Here is a 16,941-nt window from a genome sequence, read left to right as displayed (position 1 = left end):
CAATGAAAAATTGAAAAGTGATATAATGACAGGCTGTAATAATTTCGGATGGGATTGGAAAGCATTCAGAAAAAAATTTTGTCTTTGTTAAAAATTACAAAAAGAATTGAATAGCATTCATTTTTAGACGAAACGTGGTCCTATCATGGTATAGAAAAGTATTGGACAGAAATGGCATTCAAAAGTATTGGATAATTTCTACTACACCATACAGAGTTTGAATTATTTCAATCCTTTTCAATTTTTCGTTTCTTACTGGGTGTCCATCATTGTTGGAGAAATGGACCAACAATGGTCCCGACTTTCTGTCATTTTTAATATCATTAAAGCAGAAAGTAAATGCTCAACGTAAAGTAACTGAACAGGATGCGAAAATAAATACAATGGTCAACGAATATAAAGAATTAAGGAATGACATTCCACTTTATGACGGAGAACATAGAACGGCAATAATTCAGAAGGCAGCTTTAGTGTTGAATCGAAACTTTAAAACAAATTTCACGACGCATGCAGCATCACGATTAAGAAGATATTTGCAGCTATTAATGGAAATTGAAGACGAAGAAAAAAATCATATGGAAGTAGATGAAATTCAAGAAATTTGTTCAGTTTACCGTATCAAAAATGATAATGATGAAAAAATAAAAATTAGGAGTTTTAAAAATAGCATTAAAAATGAACAAAGAAAAGAATTTCAAAAATCTCAAAAAAAAATTCCAGATGAAATGCGAGAAAAAAATACATCAGACTATTGCGATGAAAGATATGTTCGACAGGAAAAATATCACAAACATTGCGATAAAGTCTATTATAAAAAAAGGCCAAGAAGGCGAAGAAAAAAATCGAAAAAGGAAAAAGAAGAAGAAAAAGAGAAGAATAAGGAAAAAGAAGAAGAAAAAGAGAAGAATGAGGAAAAAGAAAAAGAGAAGAATAAGGAAAAAAAGAAATTTCGAAAAAGAAGGCCTTCATTTTATAAACAATCTGTTGCTGCTTTAAATCTCCTGCTGCAAGAAAATAAATGTCAAGTGAAAGGATTCCCTATTGATTTACTGAAAAGGGATGATGTTGATGCTACCAATGAAAAAAAATTGGACTTTAGAAAATTGACAAAAGATGAAGAATGGCATAAATTTTTGCCATTTTTCATTATGATTCAACAACAATTTCATGATAAAAAGAAGAAGAATTTCACATTAATTCCACAAATTTCATTAAGCGTGAAGCATGTCGTTTATACAAATACTGCTTTAAAAGATTTGCAAGTGGCAACTGTTATTCAAGAAATTAAAGAAAAAAAGGCAATTTTACAAAAAAAGAAAAGAAAATCAGGAACGAATAAGGATCATCTTCAAAGAGCAGTTGATAAAATGGACGATGAAATGAAGCGCTTAAGAGAAATGAACAATGAAGAAAGGTGGAATTCAATGTTCAACTTTAAATCAATCCAAAGAGGTCGAAAGAAATTAAAGAATGGTGGTAAATTCTCTGGTACAATAACGACAAATGGTGTGGACGTGTCAGTAATTTTTTATTTACCCACAAAACATGATGTTGTGCAATCAAAGAAGAAAGTTGGAAGTTACAAAAAATTTTGTGGTTTTGATCCTGGTGCGAGGGCGACTCTGGCTGGTATCAGTAGAGAAAACGATCCTAATCCAACCACTAATGTAAAAATAAGGATTCAGCTATTTACATTGGTAGTTGGATAATGAGATGGCAGATGGGCGACTACAGAAGAAGAGAATTAATGAAGAAAAAAGATATAGACATGCAAAAATATTACAAGCAACTTGCTGAGGATCCATGGATGGAAAATTTTTGCATGACTAATCCTCGAGATCGCCATCGCATAACAAAATATAGAATACATCTTTTACAAAATTTCCAAGCAATTCATCAAAAAAGATCCGTAACGCGTTTACGAATTGATCGATATTCAGCACAAAAGCGACAAGTTGATCAACTTGTGAATTGGATAGTAGGTGATACAAAGAAGAAACCCTGTTTCGTTGCTATTCGTGGAGCTGAAATACCTAATTTTATCAAGGGATACACTAAAGCTCCTTTGAAACGTATTCAACAAACTCTTTTCCAAAGATCAGAAGAATTAGGAAAAGATAAATTGCAAGTCGTGAAAGTAAATGAGTTTAATACAACAAAAATGTGTAGTCGCTGTGTGAGACCACTTAAAATATCCAAGAGTTCCCATCGATACACTTATTGTGCGAAATGCAAAACAACGTGGGAAAGAGATGTAAATGCAGGGCGTAATATTCTTAATCTTGCACTTGTTCAAGAGAAAATCATACCAAAGGATTCCATAAAAAATTACCATCTATTTCGGATGAAGAATGATGACATTGAACATGAGGGTGCAGAATTGCAGAAATAATTTTTCCCATCACTTTCAACATTCATTTTTAAATGTAATTTTTTAAAATTTATAGTTTAAAAAATGGTTTTTTTATGGAAAACATTAAAAAATTAATTAATTTGTAATTATTTTCTCTTTTTCAGCACTAAGTAAATCTCTTCAAGGACATTGAAAAGGAGGAACCTCGACAACCGGGAATACAATTTTCTACGATGGACAATATACTGCTTAATTGCGGAAATAATTTAACAAAAATATTATTCGGTCCTGGTGGTGATGGCTTTTTGCCATTGTACATACCGGGGATCTCTCACGAGATCCGAACCAGCCTGTAAAAAGGCATACCAGATTACCAGGTTTTTTAAGAAATTAAAAAACATGCTACTTCTTTTATTGATTATTGTTTGAATTTTTCAAATTTTTTATAAAAACAAAAGCACATTTGTGTTTTTTTTATAAATTAAAATAATCAATAATAGGAGGGGAGGTAATTTTGTAAAAGACATTTATTTCTTTAAATTTAAATCATTTTTTTTTTTACTTATAATTTAGTTTCAGTTTAACGGTGTAATTTTTAAATTTTAATTTTTTCAAAACATTTTAACTTTATTCAACATTTCACTTTAATTTTAAACCTTTTGTTTAACAATTTCAATTTTTTCTTTTACAAAATTACCTTCTAATCAGAAGTACCCTTACCAAATGCAACTTAGCTTGCACTACAAAAATGATCTTATTGGCGAAATGAACCGCGCATTTTTAAAACGTTTTATATTTAAACATATAAAGTACTTTAGATGGACAAGTTTTATTCTACAAATAGAAGCATTTTTGTAGCGCAAGCGCAGTTGCGTTTGGTGATGGTACCTGACGTTGAGTTGGTTATCCTCTCGACATCCACACATCACCGCCGAGTTGGTTATCCTCTCGGACACACAACATCATACGTTGAGTTGGTTATCCTCTCGACATCCACACATAACAACCGAGTTGGCTATCCTCTCGGACGCACAACATCATACGTTGAGTTGGTTATCCTCTCGACATCCACACATAACAACCGAGTTGGTTATCCTCTCGGACACACAACATCATACGTTGAGTTGGTTATCCTCTCGACATCCACACATAACAACCGAGTTGGCTATCCTCTCGGACACACAACATCATACGTTGAGTTGGTTATCCTCTCGACATCCACACATAACAACCGAGTTGGCTATCCTCTCGGACACACAACATCATACGTTGAGTTGGTTATCCTCTCGACATCCACACATAACAACCGAGTTGGTTATCCTCTCGGACACACAACATCATACGTTGAGTTGGTTATCCTCTCGACATCCACACATAACAACCGAGTTGGTTATCCTCTCGGACACACAACATCATACGTTGAGTTGGTTATCCTCTCGACATCCACACATAACAACCGAGTTGGCTATCCTCTCGGACACACAACATCATACGTTGAGTTGGTTATCCTCTCAACATCCACACATACCAACCGAGTTGGTTATCCTCTCGGACACACTACATCGTACGTTGAGTTGGTTATCCTCTCAATACACCAACACCTTTCATCGAGCTGGTTATCCTCTCGATATCCACACACATCAACCAAGTTGGTTATCCTCTTGGGCTTACTACACTATGCTTCGAGTTGGATATTCTCTCAACACAACAACAATCAACGTCGAGCTGGTTATCCTCTCGACATCACTCCGTTATCAAGTAGATCAATTAAGCGCTTATTAGTAACTCTCTTTTCAACTCATCGAACCTTTGTTTACCGACAGTCTCAATTGTCCATTTCTGAGCCAGTTAATCTCCCCCCTACAATTTGACTGGTATCAACTGGCGCCCATACGTTCGCGACGATGTAACGAGCGCATAAGATTCGCGGATTCGCCGTTAAAAACAGCACTATCGAGGCGAATGAAAGCGCTGCAAAAGTTTAAATAAAGAATACAGAAACGAATAATAATAAAATGATCCTTTATATTCTGATTGGCAAACAATTACGCGTTGGACAATTTGACTATAGAAATGAATATAAAATAAAATATTATTAGATATGTTCCTTCTCTCTTTCGTTTTTTTATACAGAAACTAAAACAGAGAAAAAGGCGAGAACATGTGCAAGCAGAAATGGGGAAAACCAGTTTTTATCTCATCTCTTGAATTTGTTATTTTAGGCTAGCTAGAAGGAATAGTATGAAATCGTCGGGTTGCAAATCCTTTTTATAACTTTATAGAAATTGAAATTGAACTAGAAAGCAATAAATAGAGTAAAAACCCAAACCCTGCAGTAAAAGTAATAGAACTTAAAATAACAGCAATGGTCAATCTCGGATCGACCCTTTTTACGAACAAAGGCCTAAACATCTGGGCCATAAAATTGAACTTAGTCCTTTTCGCTAAAAGAGTCACTTAAAAGAAAAAAAAACTATAAAATGTTAAAAAAGGGAATTGCAACCTATCCAATTAACTACCGAAACTCGATGAGTATCACATCAATCTTAAATTGAACCTTTGAATCAACATTTAACATTTTCTCATTAACTTAAATTTAATATTAATTAATTACCTTTTAACATGTAACTTAACATTAATGAAACAAACTTGGCAAATTTAATCATTCTATCGAATCAAAATTTCGTAGCGATAAATTGAATTCATATAATTCCATAGATAAATCAAGATTGATTAAATATAACCCCAGTAGCACGTAATATTACAGCGATATTGGGAACATTGCCTTAACATTACCAATATTGCCTCAATGTTGTGGCATATTGCTGGAATGTTCCCAATATTACGTGCTACTTGGGAATAAACTTCTAGAAATTTTAGATTAAGAATGAGAGTTTAATTGAACGATTGTTGCAAGTGCGATGTATGATTGTTGCTAGTGAGGGATTGCTTAAAAGAAACACGAAGGCCTCCTTACATTTATTAATTCAACAAAAAACAAAGATAGAGATATAGATATAGAGAGATGCAAATTCAAAAATCTTTATAAATTTAATGTTACTATTATTAATATTAAGAACAATCTAATTTTAATCATTGTAATATGTTTAAACTTAATTTCTTTTTCAATATCCCTATTGATAAATATACTTATTATATCGGAGACGATTCCAAAAACATTGAGTCGACTCGAACCAGGTAAATTTCCAACCTGAACAGCGCGCGCATACGTAGAGTAGAAAAAGTGGAAGTGCCGGGGCCCGCGTGGACAGCCGGTACTAGGAGTTCGATTTTGGGACTTGTCGTGAACGGTCATACGAAATCTTTTGTATTTTAACGCTACACACTAAAAAAAAAGTTTTACTTTTAGCCTGTTTTCGAGGCTGAATTTAAGGTGTAAACGGAGTCAGCCCCATTAAACAAGGACAGACTTATGTGAAATACATGGGCTGAATTTAAGGTGTAAACGGAGTCAGACTTTTTTTTTCCTGTGTAGTTTAATTCCCAGCAGATAAATAAACTGTTCCATATAAGTCAAAATAATTTGATTTTAATTACATTTTATTTCTACCGACCCTTTTTACTCACTGTAAAAAAATCTGGTGTAAAATAACACGAAACTTGTAATTTCACACATCAAAATTATAGGTTGTACGTAGTAAATTTATTTCGTTCCAAAAGTAGTTTTACTATTTTTAATAATTTTACATTATACGACTATGTAATTTAATAGTTTTGTGTAAATTTACTACGTCCGACGTAGGAAAATTTGATCACTATGTCCGACGTGGTATTTTTACATTGCGTGTATTTCTACACTTTGACGTAATATTACGTCGCACGATCTGTATAATTACATGGCGAATGTAATTTTCTTATTCCTTTAAAATTTTCAAAAAATTTTCAAGTTTTTATAAATAACTCTAAAAAAGTGTATATAATGTACATTTATAGAAAGTATAATATGCTAATTTATAAGTAAATAATAATATTACAAAAAGTTTTGGGCAATATTTCATAAATACAAAAAGTTACGACTGAAAATATTATTTCAAAAAATATTTGCAGGTTATGTAGATTACAGTCGGCGTGTAAAAATACCACGTCGGACATAGTGACCAAACTTTCCAACGTCGGACATAGTAAATTTACACCAGATTTTTTTACAGTGCTCCTTTCTCATATTTTCTTCTAAATTTTAATATCAATTTGAAGATAATTTAATTTGAAAGTTTCCGCCGGATTTGCACGCGAGAGGATCTCATCGATGGGTTGGGTTTCTATACCCTTTGTTGTGTAACGAATCCAATATTTCTAAAGATTTGAAAATACTAAGAGTTTCGCGCCTAAAGACTGAGTTGCGCGTTACAACGAAGCGACTGCAACGCTTCTTGCGTCTGATATATGAACAAACACAAGCTCTCTCTCCTCACCCCGAATTCCCCGCAAGCATCTAAAAGCCATTGACTGTCCATGACATGACGCAGAAAGAGACATAATAAAAAATTTCGTGTGTTTGGACGCTTTGTGTATTCTATTTCTGTCACGTAAAAGTAAAACTAGTTTGTGGATCGCTTTATTACGCAGTTATTGTGAATAAAATCCAATTTTTCTTTATTGAATAGTGCGAAAACAGAGTTTTCATCAAGAAATTGTTTTTGAGACACTAGTTTTTCGGCGTTAGTAATTGTATGAGTGCATTTAACAATGTCAGTAACCATGGATTGTTTTCATCAGTAACGCGTTCTTGAGTAAAAGTTTTTGACAACTCTTCCTTCACCTCAATTGCCCTTCTCCAAGTTTTTTCGTTTTGATTGAGCGTTGTTTGTTAAAGAAGTTAAAAAAAAGTGAAAAACAGTGTTTTTTTTTCTCAGCCGGGGTCTTTTTTTATAGTGTCCAGATCGTTTTTGAACTCGACGAGTCTACTTTTCGCTGGCGAAACGCCCGCGAATAGTTTTAACTCTATCGTCAAGTTAATCGCACCGGGAACTTTAATAAAAAATCACCAGTGTCAATTTCAAGACGAATTAATATTTTTCTTGATTTGTGATGTACCCAAAGTTTAGCACCGAACGAAGAACCATTAAATCAACAATTAACTTCGTACACTCGAAGAGGAAAGGAATCTTCATACACAAGAAAAAAATGTTCAAAGACACAATAAGTCTCAGAAATCGTATAAGTTTTTTAAAAGCTCGTCGCTACTGAACGATTTCATTGAGAAGCTTTATTGGGATTTAAAAGTTTTTCTTTCACATCAAGATCAATGAACGTATAAAACTCTCGCTTAACGATAGATCCTGATCTATAAAATTGTCATCTTTGTTTATAGAGATCAAAAACGATAATAAAAAAAAAACAAAAAACAAAATGAAGCTGTTAGAGAGTTCACGATTTGAAGCAATTAATAGCGCTTTGTCAATTACCACTGGCGACAGTAAAATAATCGGAAGGTATTTAATATTTTACAATGAAAGTTTTTTATTCTTGTTTAATGCAAATATTTACTAAATGTTTTATTAATACCATAGGATTGAAAGTTATTCTTGTAAAATGGCTGGAAATGATAAACAGCTTTACAAACGGTTTAATTCAGAACAAGGAGTTACACCTCATGATCTTCAAGCTCTTTCACCTCCGCAAACATCTCTTGGAACATCACCAGCTCAAGGTTACTGCAGGTAATAATTATTAAGAAATATAATTTAAAAAAACAATTATTAATAATCAGTTGTTTTGAATTTCTTTTGTTTATTTAAAAACAAAAACTGTTTGTTTACTGTTATTTTTTGACCTTGATAAGATTTTGATACAGTGACGTTTAATGAACTTTATAAGATATCACTGTGTTTGATTAGCTGTCAATGAACTTGAATTTCAAATAAATTACTAAAATAAGTCAAGTAGTTGAATGACAGTGTGACCTTGGGAAATAAAAGTTTTGAACGTTCAAATGAACGAAATATTATTTTCTACTGCAATATTTTTAAAAATTACTGAACTGAAATAAAAAAAAATTTAATTAAATATTTATTTAGTTAAAAATTATTTTTTTAATTTTGTAAATAAAATTCAAATTAAAAACGGTTATAAAAATATCGTCGTTCATTTGAACGTTCAAAACTTTAGGGACATGTGACCTTTCAATATTTACTAAGAAAAGATATTTATTACGAAATTAATAGTTATGAAAAAATATTTACAGTTTAAAATTAATATTTTAGTATGGATCAATAAAATGTTTTTATATTCAATCACAAGAAAATTGACATTTTTTTGAACGATAACAATTTTTAATTTTATAATGAAATATGCATTTATATATAAAACAAGTACAGGCAAAAAATGCTGACTGCAACAGTTATTATTTAAGATAACGCCTGCTGAATAAACATATTAGAATATACCTATGCGTTATCAGAGTCTGCTTTATTAAATATATATATATATACCGAGAATGAATATGGAAGTGAGATTAAATCTGACTTTTCTTTGTTTTCATAACTAAATCAAATCAAGATGATGTAGAAATAAGAAAATCATTATGAAATTATTTAATTTTAGTCGTAGTATTTCTGGGGACGAGGAAGGCCCTCTTTGTGACACAATAAGTCGTAAAACTTTATTCTACTTGATTGCGACCTTGAATTCAGCTTTTCATCCTGACTATGATTTTTCCGATGCAAAGAGTCACGAATTCAGTAAAGAGCCGAGTTTACAATGGGTAATGAATGCAGTTGACAGTAATCTCAGCGCTACAGCAGGAGATCATTATCGTACTCTTCGCACTGCACTTTGGGCTGCTGTGGAAGATGAAATTTCAATGAAGGAGTGCGACATTTACAGGTATATACAATATTAAATATTAGTATGGTCATTTTTCAAGTTATCAAACTGAAATTCTATTTTAAATAAATTCCTTTTTCTTTACAGTTACAACCCAGATTTAGCGTCTGATCCATTTGGGGAAGATGGATGTTTGTGGTCATTTAATTACTTTTTCTACAACAAAAAACTAAAGAGAATCGTATTCTTCACTTGCAGAGCAATCAAGTAAGATTCAAAAATTAAATATTTATTTAATTTTTATCTTTCAAATTTTAAATAAAAATTACTTAAAAAAATTATTGTCTAGTCCAATCTATGCTCTGGATTCTGGCATTGGGAGTGATTTTGCAATGGATGAAGACGAGGAGGATTATTAGCTTTAAGCTACATTAAAGTTAACAAGTTTTCATTCATAATTATTATTTCAATATCGAAATCTTTATATATATATATATAAACTTTTTCTTCTTTCTCAACTGATTTCTCCATAATATTTTCAAAATTATTGACTTGTGATAGCATTCTTTTATGCATTGATATTTATATGTGTTAATTTTTACGTGATCAATTTCCTGGTGAAATATCTTTAAATAGATATTATAAATGTAAAATCTTTTCTTGCATTAAAAAAATCCTTAGGATTTCTTTTATTTCTAAAGAAGTAGACTTAAAAAAGAAAAGAGTAATATTTCACATTATCAATTTATGTGTAAAACTTGCCTATTTCTTTCTTTTTATCCTTATTGATATTTCTTTGTGTACGTAATGAATTACTATTTACGTGAAATGAGTTTGCGTGCTTCATTATGTTTGCTCATAATTGAAAAGTAGTTTAAAACAATGCGAAAAGTTAATAGAAAATGGAATTTTCAATTGCAATATACTTGAGAATTGAATTTTGTGTTAGACACAATGGATTTATATAAGTGCTGTGTTTTGTTTTAATTAAATTAACAAACAGTTTATACACACAGCTGTGCAGTGCACTGTAAAGTGTTCTTTTTTTGCGTAAATCGTAAAATGATTTAACTATGAATGGTAAATTTAAGATAAAGTATTTCAAATAAAAAATTGTCAAAGATCTCAATTCTGATCAATAACTTGATCATCTGTAAAATGTATCACAGAATTTTGCTTCAAGGTGGTTGGAAAAATTCACCAAATTGTAACTTTAGATTACGGTGCACTTATGTAATATTTAAAAAAAATTTGAAAAATACATCTTCTAATTGCTTATTGCCTAATGTCGTTTATTAGTTAATAAGCTTACTGGACTTACGAATATGTAATATCAATAAGTTATTCTTTTTATCTTGAAAAAAATTAATTCCCTTTTTATAGAATTAGTTGGGTACTACATGAATATTAAAAAAGAATCAAATTGTAAGTAGGCATATAAAATGCATATTTTAATGTAAAAAGGCTGTTCATGAGACATAAGTTTCTTTCCCCAAAAAAATGTCTCTAGGGGGCAATAAATAAATGTAAATTAGAGAATATAGAAGTAAGAAGGTGTATAACGTAAGAATATTTAACTATGAATCAGTCCACGAGTGCGAAGAGGACGCTCTTATGCGTAAAGTAAGTAAGTATTCTTGCTGTATATAGTTTAACTTTGTATGAGAACATACAAATTAAAAATTGGAATTTTATGAATTTTTTCACTAGCGATGATAAGGTAAAAGTACCAATTATGGGACGCTATTTAAGCTAAACTAAATTTCTATGATAAATTTCTTGGAATCGGGAGTGTTAATATGAATAATTAGGGTATAGATTGAAAGATTGATATGTTATGAATAATATTTAGACCCTAAAATGGTTATTTTTCATGAAATAAAAATAATATTAATTAAATTATGAAACTCTGCACTGCACTAATTATGGGACTATGATTTCTGTATGTACGGGTGTCCCATAATGAATGTTCCTATTATGAGACATTTATTTAATTCAATAAGTAATTAGAATTCTATTGACTTATCCTAATAATTTGAATATTAATTATAAAGAATAAAATACAATAAACAAATTCTGGTTTAAAAAATAATTATAAAACTAATTTTTCTGGTAGAAAATTAATGCGAAAAAACTGAAAATATTTGAGGTTATGTTTGCTGTATATTTCCTGTGTGTCTCATAATAGGGATAGCAAATAATAAGTGCACCTAATGTGGGACGGTAGTCTGACGAAAAACTTGGCTTACCTTAATTTAAAAGCTAAAATGCAAATAAACATTTCTTATTAAATTAAATGCTATACACAAATAATTATTCTTTTAACGTGTAAAATTTTTTGAAATAAGTAGAAATTTCTTATGACCAATTTTAATTGCATTTATTTTATTTTTTGTAATACTGTCTCATAATAGGGACAAAATTGTAAATTGTCCCATAATTGGGACCTTTACCTTAGCCTTTTCCTTTTTTTGACCTTTGTCGCAGTCTCAAAACTTAAGAGAAAAAAACAATTTTTTCTTTTATCACAATTGTACAATGGCTGTCAAGTATTTAAAATTCAAATCCAAATATAAACATATCTTGATTTTAATTTTAATAACTTTAAATAATAATATTGGAGAAAAATAATTTTTATTTTCTTTTAAGTGCGATATAATTGAAAATAGTTGGAACAATGCACATGAATGATGAAATTAATTTAGTCTCGAATGATGCATTAAAAGTACATAGAAAGAAAAAAGATTCGACGAGCTACCTACAGAAATAAATTTTACAATATATATACATGTAATTTCTATATTTTGAAAGAAGAAACTTTTTACTTGAGATAGTTATCATATCATACAAATTTATTGTGTTTTATTCTCTTTGTGCCCAACCTGAACATTATTAAATCGATTCAGGTGAATGTACGAATTAAAATATTAAAATAAAAAAATTAACTAGTCTAACTTACCCATTCGCTTTGTTCAATTAAGTTTATTTATACATCATAACATCTGGCGACTGGTACATACACATATACGCATCACAAAATAGCCGCTTTGCATGCTCTGGCAATTGGCGATCGTCTGTTACTTTTGATAATTTATTTGCTCCTTCTTCGCTCAACCAATGTGGAAAATCCGGACAAGGAACCATCTCGGGAATATTATAACCATTCTGTTCGCCTGAAGCAAAACAAATTTTATTACATTATTTTTGCTTTAGTGCCTGTAAACATTAGTAATCATCTTTACCATTTATTTGAAAATTATTTTAATTTTCATTTATTCTTCAGGAAGACTAATTTTAATCAGTAGAACCTCGATAAGTTAAAGTTGAAGGAAAACGAATTAGCTTCGAGATATAGTTTAAATACATGGAATAGTTCTTACAGAGGTTCCAGAAAAGGAATGGACATTTCTTTTAACTTATCGAGGTTCTACTATATTTTCATATTCTTGGTCTTAGTTTTAGATTTTGTTTGTTGGGATTAGTTTGACTGCGATTCGCAAATAGGATTATTATACCTTTTCGATCGGCCATCGAATCGAAGAAGCACCAGGGAGCCTCAGAACCAGGTCCACATTTTACAAACGAAACGTAATGCGAAGTTTCAATACAAACTACAGCAAAAAGTTCCAGAAATAATCGAGGTACGGGACAATGTTCCTGAAGAGCTGTGTAATCCATTGGAACTTTAAGTTCCTTTGGTTTGTGATTAATTCTTCTTTCATGTTTATGGGCCTAAAAAAAGGAATCAAATCAAGTCAAAAATAAAAATAATTCATAAAGAAAAGTAATATAGGGTAATTGTCAAGGTAGGTATACAGATCATTATGTTAAATTTAAAGCAAAAATTGAGGGTCCTAATAAAAGAGCCAGTTAGATTCAAAATTCTCGACCTCTTAATAAAGAGAGGATTTAAAATTTCAATTTCTTGAAAACATTTCGTATTTGTATAAAGATTACCAAAATGTTTCTCAAAAAATTGGGGTTAAAAACAGTTTAATTTTTGACTTATAGGGCAATGATTTTGAGCTTAAAAAATTATAGCCGGTTCTTTGATTGGGACCCTTAATTAAAGAGAAGTAAGTATTTTCTTCATGAATAAAATTCAATTAATTTTTTACCGTTTCTAGACATTCAATGCAAAATGCAATACTCTCGAGTCCGTCGCCACATTCACCGTAACATTGTTTGCATTCATAGACTGCTAACTTGGAACAAACTGTGCATTGTCTAGGAGCTGAAAAATAAGTAACGATTGAAAGAAAATCTCTTTCTGAGGATATTTTTTAAATGCTTTACGAGAAAACAAGGCCTTACAATCTTCTATTATATCGGTCACGTCCAGCAATAGTGTGGGTTGAATTTTCGGATACATTTTAAAAGACTTTCCAAAACGAGGCATTTGTATGATGAGACACGAAGGAACTTCCTTCAATCTAATATTACTTGTAAGAAAACTTTGTTCAAGCAAATGTTGCACAGTCGGTAAACTGAGATGTTCGTCCTTTTCAACAAATAATTGATAATGATATGCTTCTTGACCTGAACTTAATTTCAAAAATGGTTCTGCATTCAAAATTTGTGCCACTAAAGATGTTAAAAATTCTTCTGGGTCTTTTTCTTCGCTAGTAAGACCTGAAATTGATGATAATTTTTCAAGAAGAGTTCTTAATTTCATGACACGATCCGCTCGAACGTAAAAATTTTTTCTCAAGGGATTTACAATCTCCTCGCGAAGAACTCTTTGCACTTCTTCATATTGTTCACAGTCTTCAACATTTTGTGGCCTAGAATAAGTTTTTTCTAATTTAGCTATTTACATTTTTTTATAAATCTTGATCAACTATTTACTATTAATTATTACCTAAATAAAAGGTTGTCGAAAACACTGGTAAATGTGAACATACTAAATAGAGTCGCATCTAAATAACAAGAATTATGATGACCTTGAATTCCTCGATTTTTACCGCAAATTTTCTCTAAATCTCCTTTAACAGATATTGGACGCACCATTCCGGCTACTACAGAACTTTCCATATTTCCAAAATTATCAATATTTGTTTTGCCCTTGTGACTTTCAATCTTTTAAAAAGAATAAATTTTGAATAATAATCTGTAATTAAAAAGTTAAATATTTGTAAATAAGAGACTTACTGAAGTGTCAAATTTATGACACTTTTTAATGTCTGTAAAGAAGGCTCTCTGTGGTCGACACTCGAAATATCTTTCATCTTTATAAATTCCATCTGTTCCTAAATAATGATCATCGTCCTGAAAAAATGTATTCACTTACAAAAACAATTTCTTATTTTAATTTTTTAATAGTCATTTTTTTTAATTTCCAAATTTGAATTCGTTGAAATTTAAAAGAAAATTGAAAATAAGAAAATAGATATTTTTTATCTACTAGCTCAACAGCCGCCATGGTTTTTCCAGGAGGAAGACCTCGTGGCATGCCAATCCATCTGACAACACCAGAACGTGTTTCTTTATCCAAAAGCACTTTGACATTCGACCCAATACATAAATTTCCAATGTCAGAAACTAATCCATGTTTATTTTCTTCTTTTTCTGTTTCATCATCTATAAAATAAAAAGAATTGATATTTTAAAATTCTCAGTTCTATTTCTATAAGAATAAATTTCTTTATTTGGAATTAAATTCCTTTAAATGTTATTAAAAATTTATCAAATTTTTGCAAGTAGAAAAAATTACTTTTAAGGGAGGAAATATTTTTTAATTTTGATTTACACACTTTTTTCATCACTTTGTAACCAATTATCATCATCGTCATTATTCAAATTACTAAAATCAGAATCTGTATCACTATTCCAATTTCGTTGCAATAGAAAGAGGGGGATGTCTTGAACAATCGCTGCCATTTCATAACAAAATTACAATAGAGTAAAGAGTTGTTCACGATAGCAAACTCGACGAGACTAAGCACGGAATAAGCGACTGTCTAAATTTAAACGCTTTAGTTATTTTTATCTCGCTTTTATGGTATGCGGAAGGGACCGGTCAAGAACAAACAGACATAAAATCAAAATTTAAAATAAAATAAAACTCCATAAAACTTTTGTAATGATATTAATTACCAAAATGTAATAAATTATAATCATCCGAATTTCTGCTTCCTTTTCCATTATCACTTGTTGCCATTTTCTCTGAGGACACATCTTTGGCGAAAGATATAAGTTCTCGATTATTATTTGTGTTGTCGTCAAATCCATATTTATCAAAAAGGGAATCATTCGTTTCTTGTCTAACTTTTACACAATCATTACTACGACTATTGCCACTGTTGTGGCAATAATCTCGTTTTGTTTTGCCCATGTCATTATGCAAAAAATCTGTTAATAATAAAATATTTTCATTAATAGTTTATCCAAATTTAAGACAAAAAATAATTATAATGAAAGTTTCATTACTTTTTTCGACACTTATGGTCGTGTCAAGGGTTTCTTGATTACAAGGAGTAATACTGCTCACTGCGGCAAATTTCACACTAAACCCATTCAGCAAATCTCTGCTTTCCTGAAAGTCAACAAACTAAGTATTTTCCGAAAGGATCATCATTAATAAATATGTAATTAATTTACCAGTAGTTCAAGGCAAAAGTAAACTCCATTTCCTAATTCCGGTACCGGTCCAATTAAGTTGATAATTGCTAATTCGACAGATGAACTTCCATTCGAGGAATACCAAACTTTGTCATTCACATGGATATTTTCAATGTCTTTGCAAAACTTTTTGTTATTTGCAATTTTCACTCTCTCATTATTATCGGAAACTGCAGCTAAGTACTGCCATATTTTTTTCGACACAAGAATAAGATCGTGAGTATGACAGTTCCATACTGTATTGGACCAAACACTAAGCTCGTGTTGATCTTTAATTCGAATTCGAATACTAAGATCATCCGATTCTCTACACACTGATTCAATAAGCATTCCTAATTTTAAATTACTGACATTGACATCACATTTTCCTGATATTCTAGTTACAGTCGTGTCTTTTTTAACAACATAATACTGCTGTATTCTTAAATGTTCCTGGATCATTTTGCTACTACACAAATCATCCATCATCTCGATTTATTGGATAATTATTTATTTCAATTTCATCAAACTTTCTTTTCAGATAAAATTAATGGCTAAGTATATGTAATATATTTTTAAGACACATATTAAATGTAATCATGAAAACACTCTTTTTGGGAGATTTGAAATTACTTTCAAACACGTCCAAAAGGACGTGTAATTTTTAACTACAGATTCACATTATTTTTTCTTCAATGTAGAATTAAAAACAAATTTCTCGTTAACACTGTTTAAATAATAATTAAAGAACAATGACATTGAATAAATCACATTTTCATATTTGACAACATGTTTTTTTCCACAAGGAATCAGGTTGAAGTCCAACGCACAATAGGTTCGCGAATGTCGTTCGCGAACGAGACGCATGAGATAGACAAGGACACAAATATATCACTGTCCTTTTCTAACTCGTGCTTTGCATTCGCGAACGACTTTCGCGAACGAACCTATTGTGCTTAGGCCTTGAAACAGGTGATTGGTTCACATGGTTTTTGACAGAAGTGACATCTACCTTTCCCGCCTTTCCGCCACACGTTTGAAATTGACTTTTACAATATAACATTTTTTATACATAATTTAATGAAAAAAACATTATTGTTGGATAACTTTCATTTAACTGTAAGAAATTGTAAACAAAATTTCTTTTACTAATTATAATTATAAAAAATTATAAATTATAAATTTTAATTATAATTATTTCG

The 16,941-nt window shown here is 30.8% G+C and overlaps 2 protein-coding genes across 3 annotated transcripts; one reads left to right on the top strand and one right to left on the bottom strand.

The window, feature by feature from the left end:
* The first annotated feature begins 6,795 nt into the window (after positions 1–6,795).
* LOC122498962 (repressor of RNA polymerase III transcription MAF1 homolog) lies at positions 6,796–10,417 on the top strand. Its single transcript, XM_043606976.1, has 5 exons — positions 6,796–7,806; positions 7,885–8,034; positions 8,918–9,199; positions 9,287–9,406; positions 9,489–10,417. The coding sequence occupies exons 1-5, from the start codon at positions 7,724–7,726 to the stop codon at positions 9,556–9,558; spliced, it is 705 nt and encodes a 234-aa protein (XP_043462911.1). The 5' UTR covers positions 6,796–7,723; the 3' UTR covers positions 9,559–10,417.
* A 1,505-nt stretch (positions 10,418–11,922) lies between these two features.
* Positions 11,923–16,601, bottom strand: LOC122498959 (ubiquitin carboxyl-terminal hydrolase CYLD). 2 transcript variants are annotated; one of them, XM_043606972.1, is made up of 11 exons: positions 15,740–16,601; positions 15,569–15,674; positions 15,236–15,490; positions 14,544–14,719; positions 14,291–14,407; positions 14,001–14,218; positions 13,454–13,923; positions 13,258–13,373; positions 12,655–12,871; positions 12,099–12,312; positions 11,923–12,021 (listed from the first exon to the last, which is right to left on the bottom strand). In XM_043606972.1, exons 1-10 carry the CDS (start codon positions 16,226–16,228, stop codon positions 12,122–12,124), a joined length of 2,355 nt encoding a protein of 784 aa, XP_043462907.1. In that variant the 5' UTR covers positions 16,229–16,601; the 3' UTR covers positions 11,923–12,021; positions 12,099–12,121. The 2 variants fall into 2 exon arrangements, with proteins under 2 accessions (XP_043462907.1, XP_043462906.1); XM_043606971.1 differs by having other exon boundaries at positions 11,923–12,312.
* Between the last annotated feature and the right edge of the window lie 340 nt (positions 16,602–16,941).

Source organism: Leptopilina heterotoma, unplaced genomic scaffold (assembly GCF_015476425.1).
Source record: "Leptopilina heterotoma isolate Lh14 unplaced genomic scaffold, ASM1547642v1 Lhet_162, whole genome shotgun sequence".
NCBI classification, from domain to species: Eukaryota; Metazoa; Arthropoda; class Insecta; order Hymenoptera; family Figitidae; genus Leptopilina; species Leptopilina heterotoma.
This window is presented reverse-complemented; position numbering and strand designations above follow the sequence as displayed.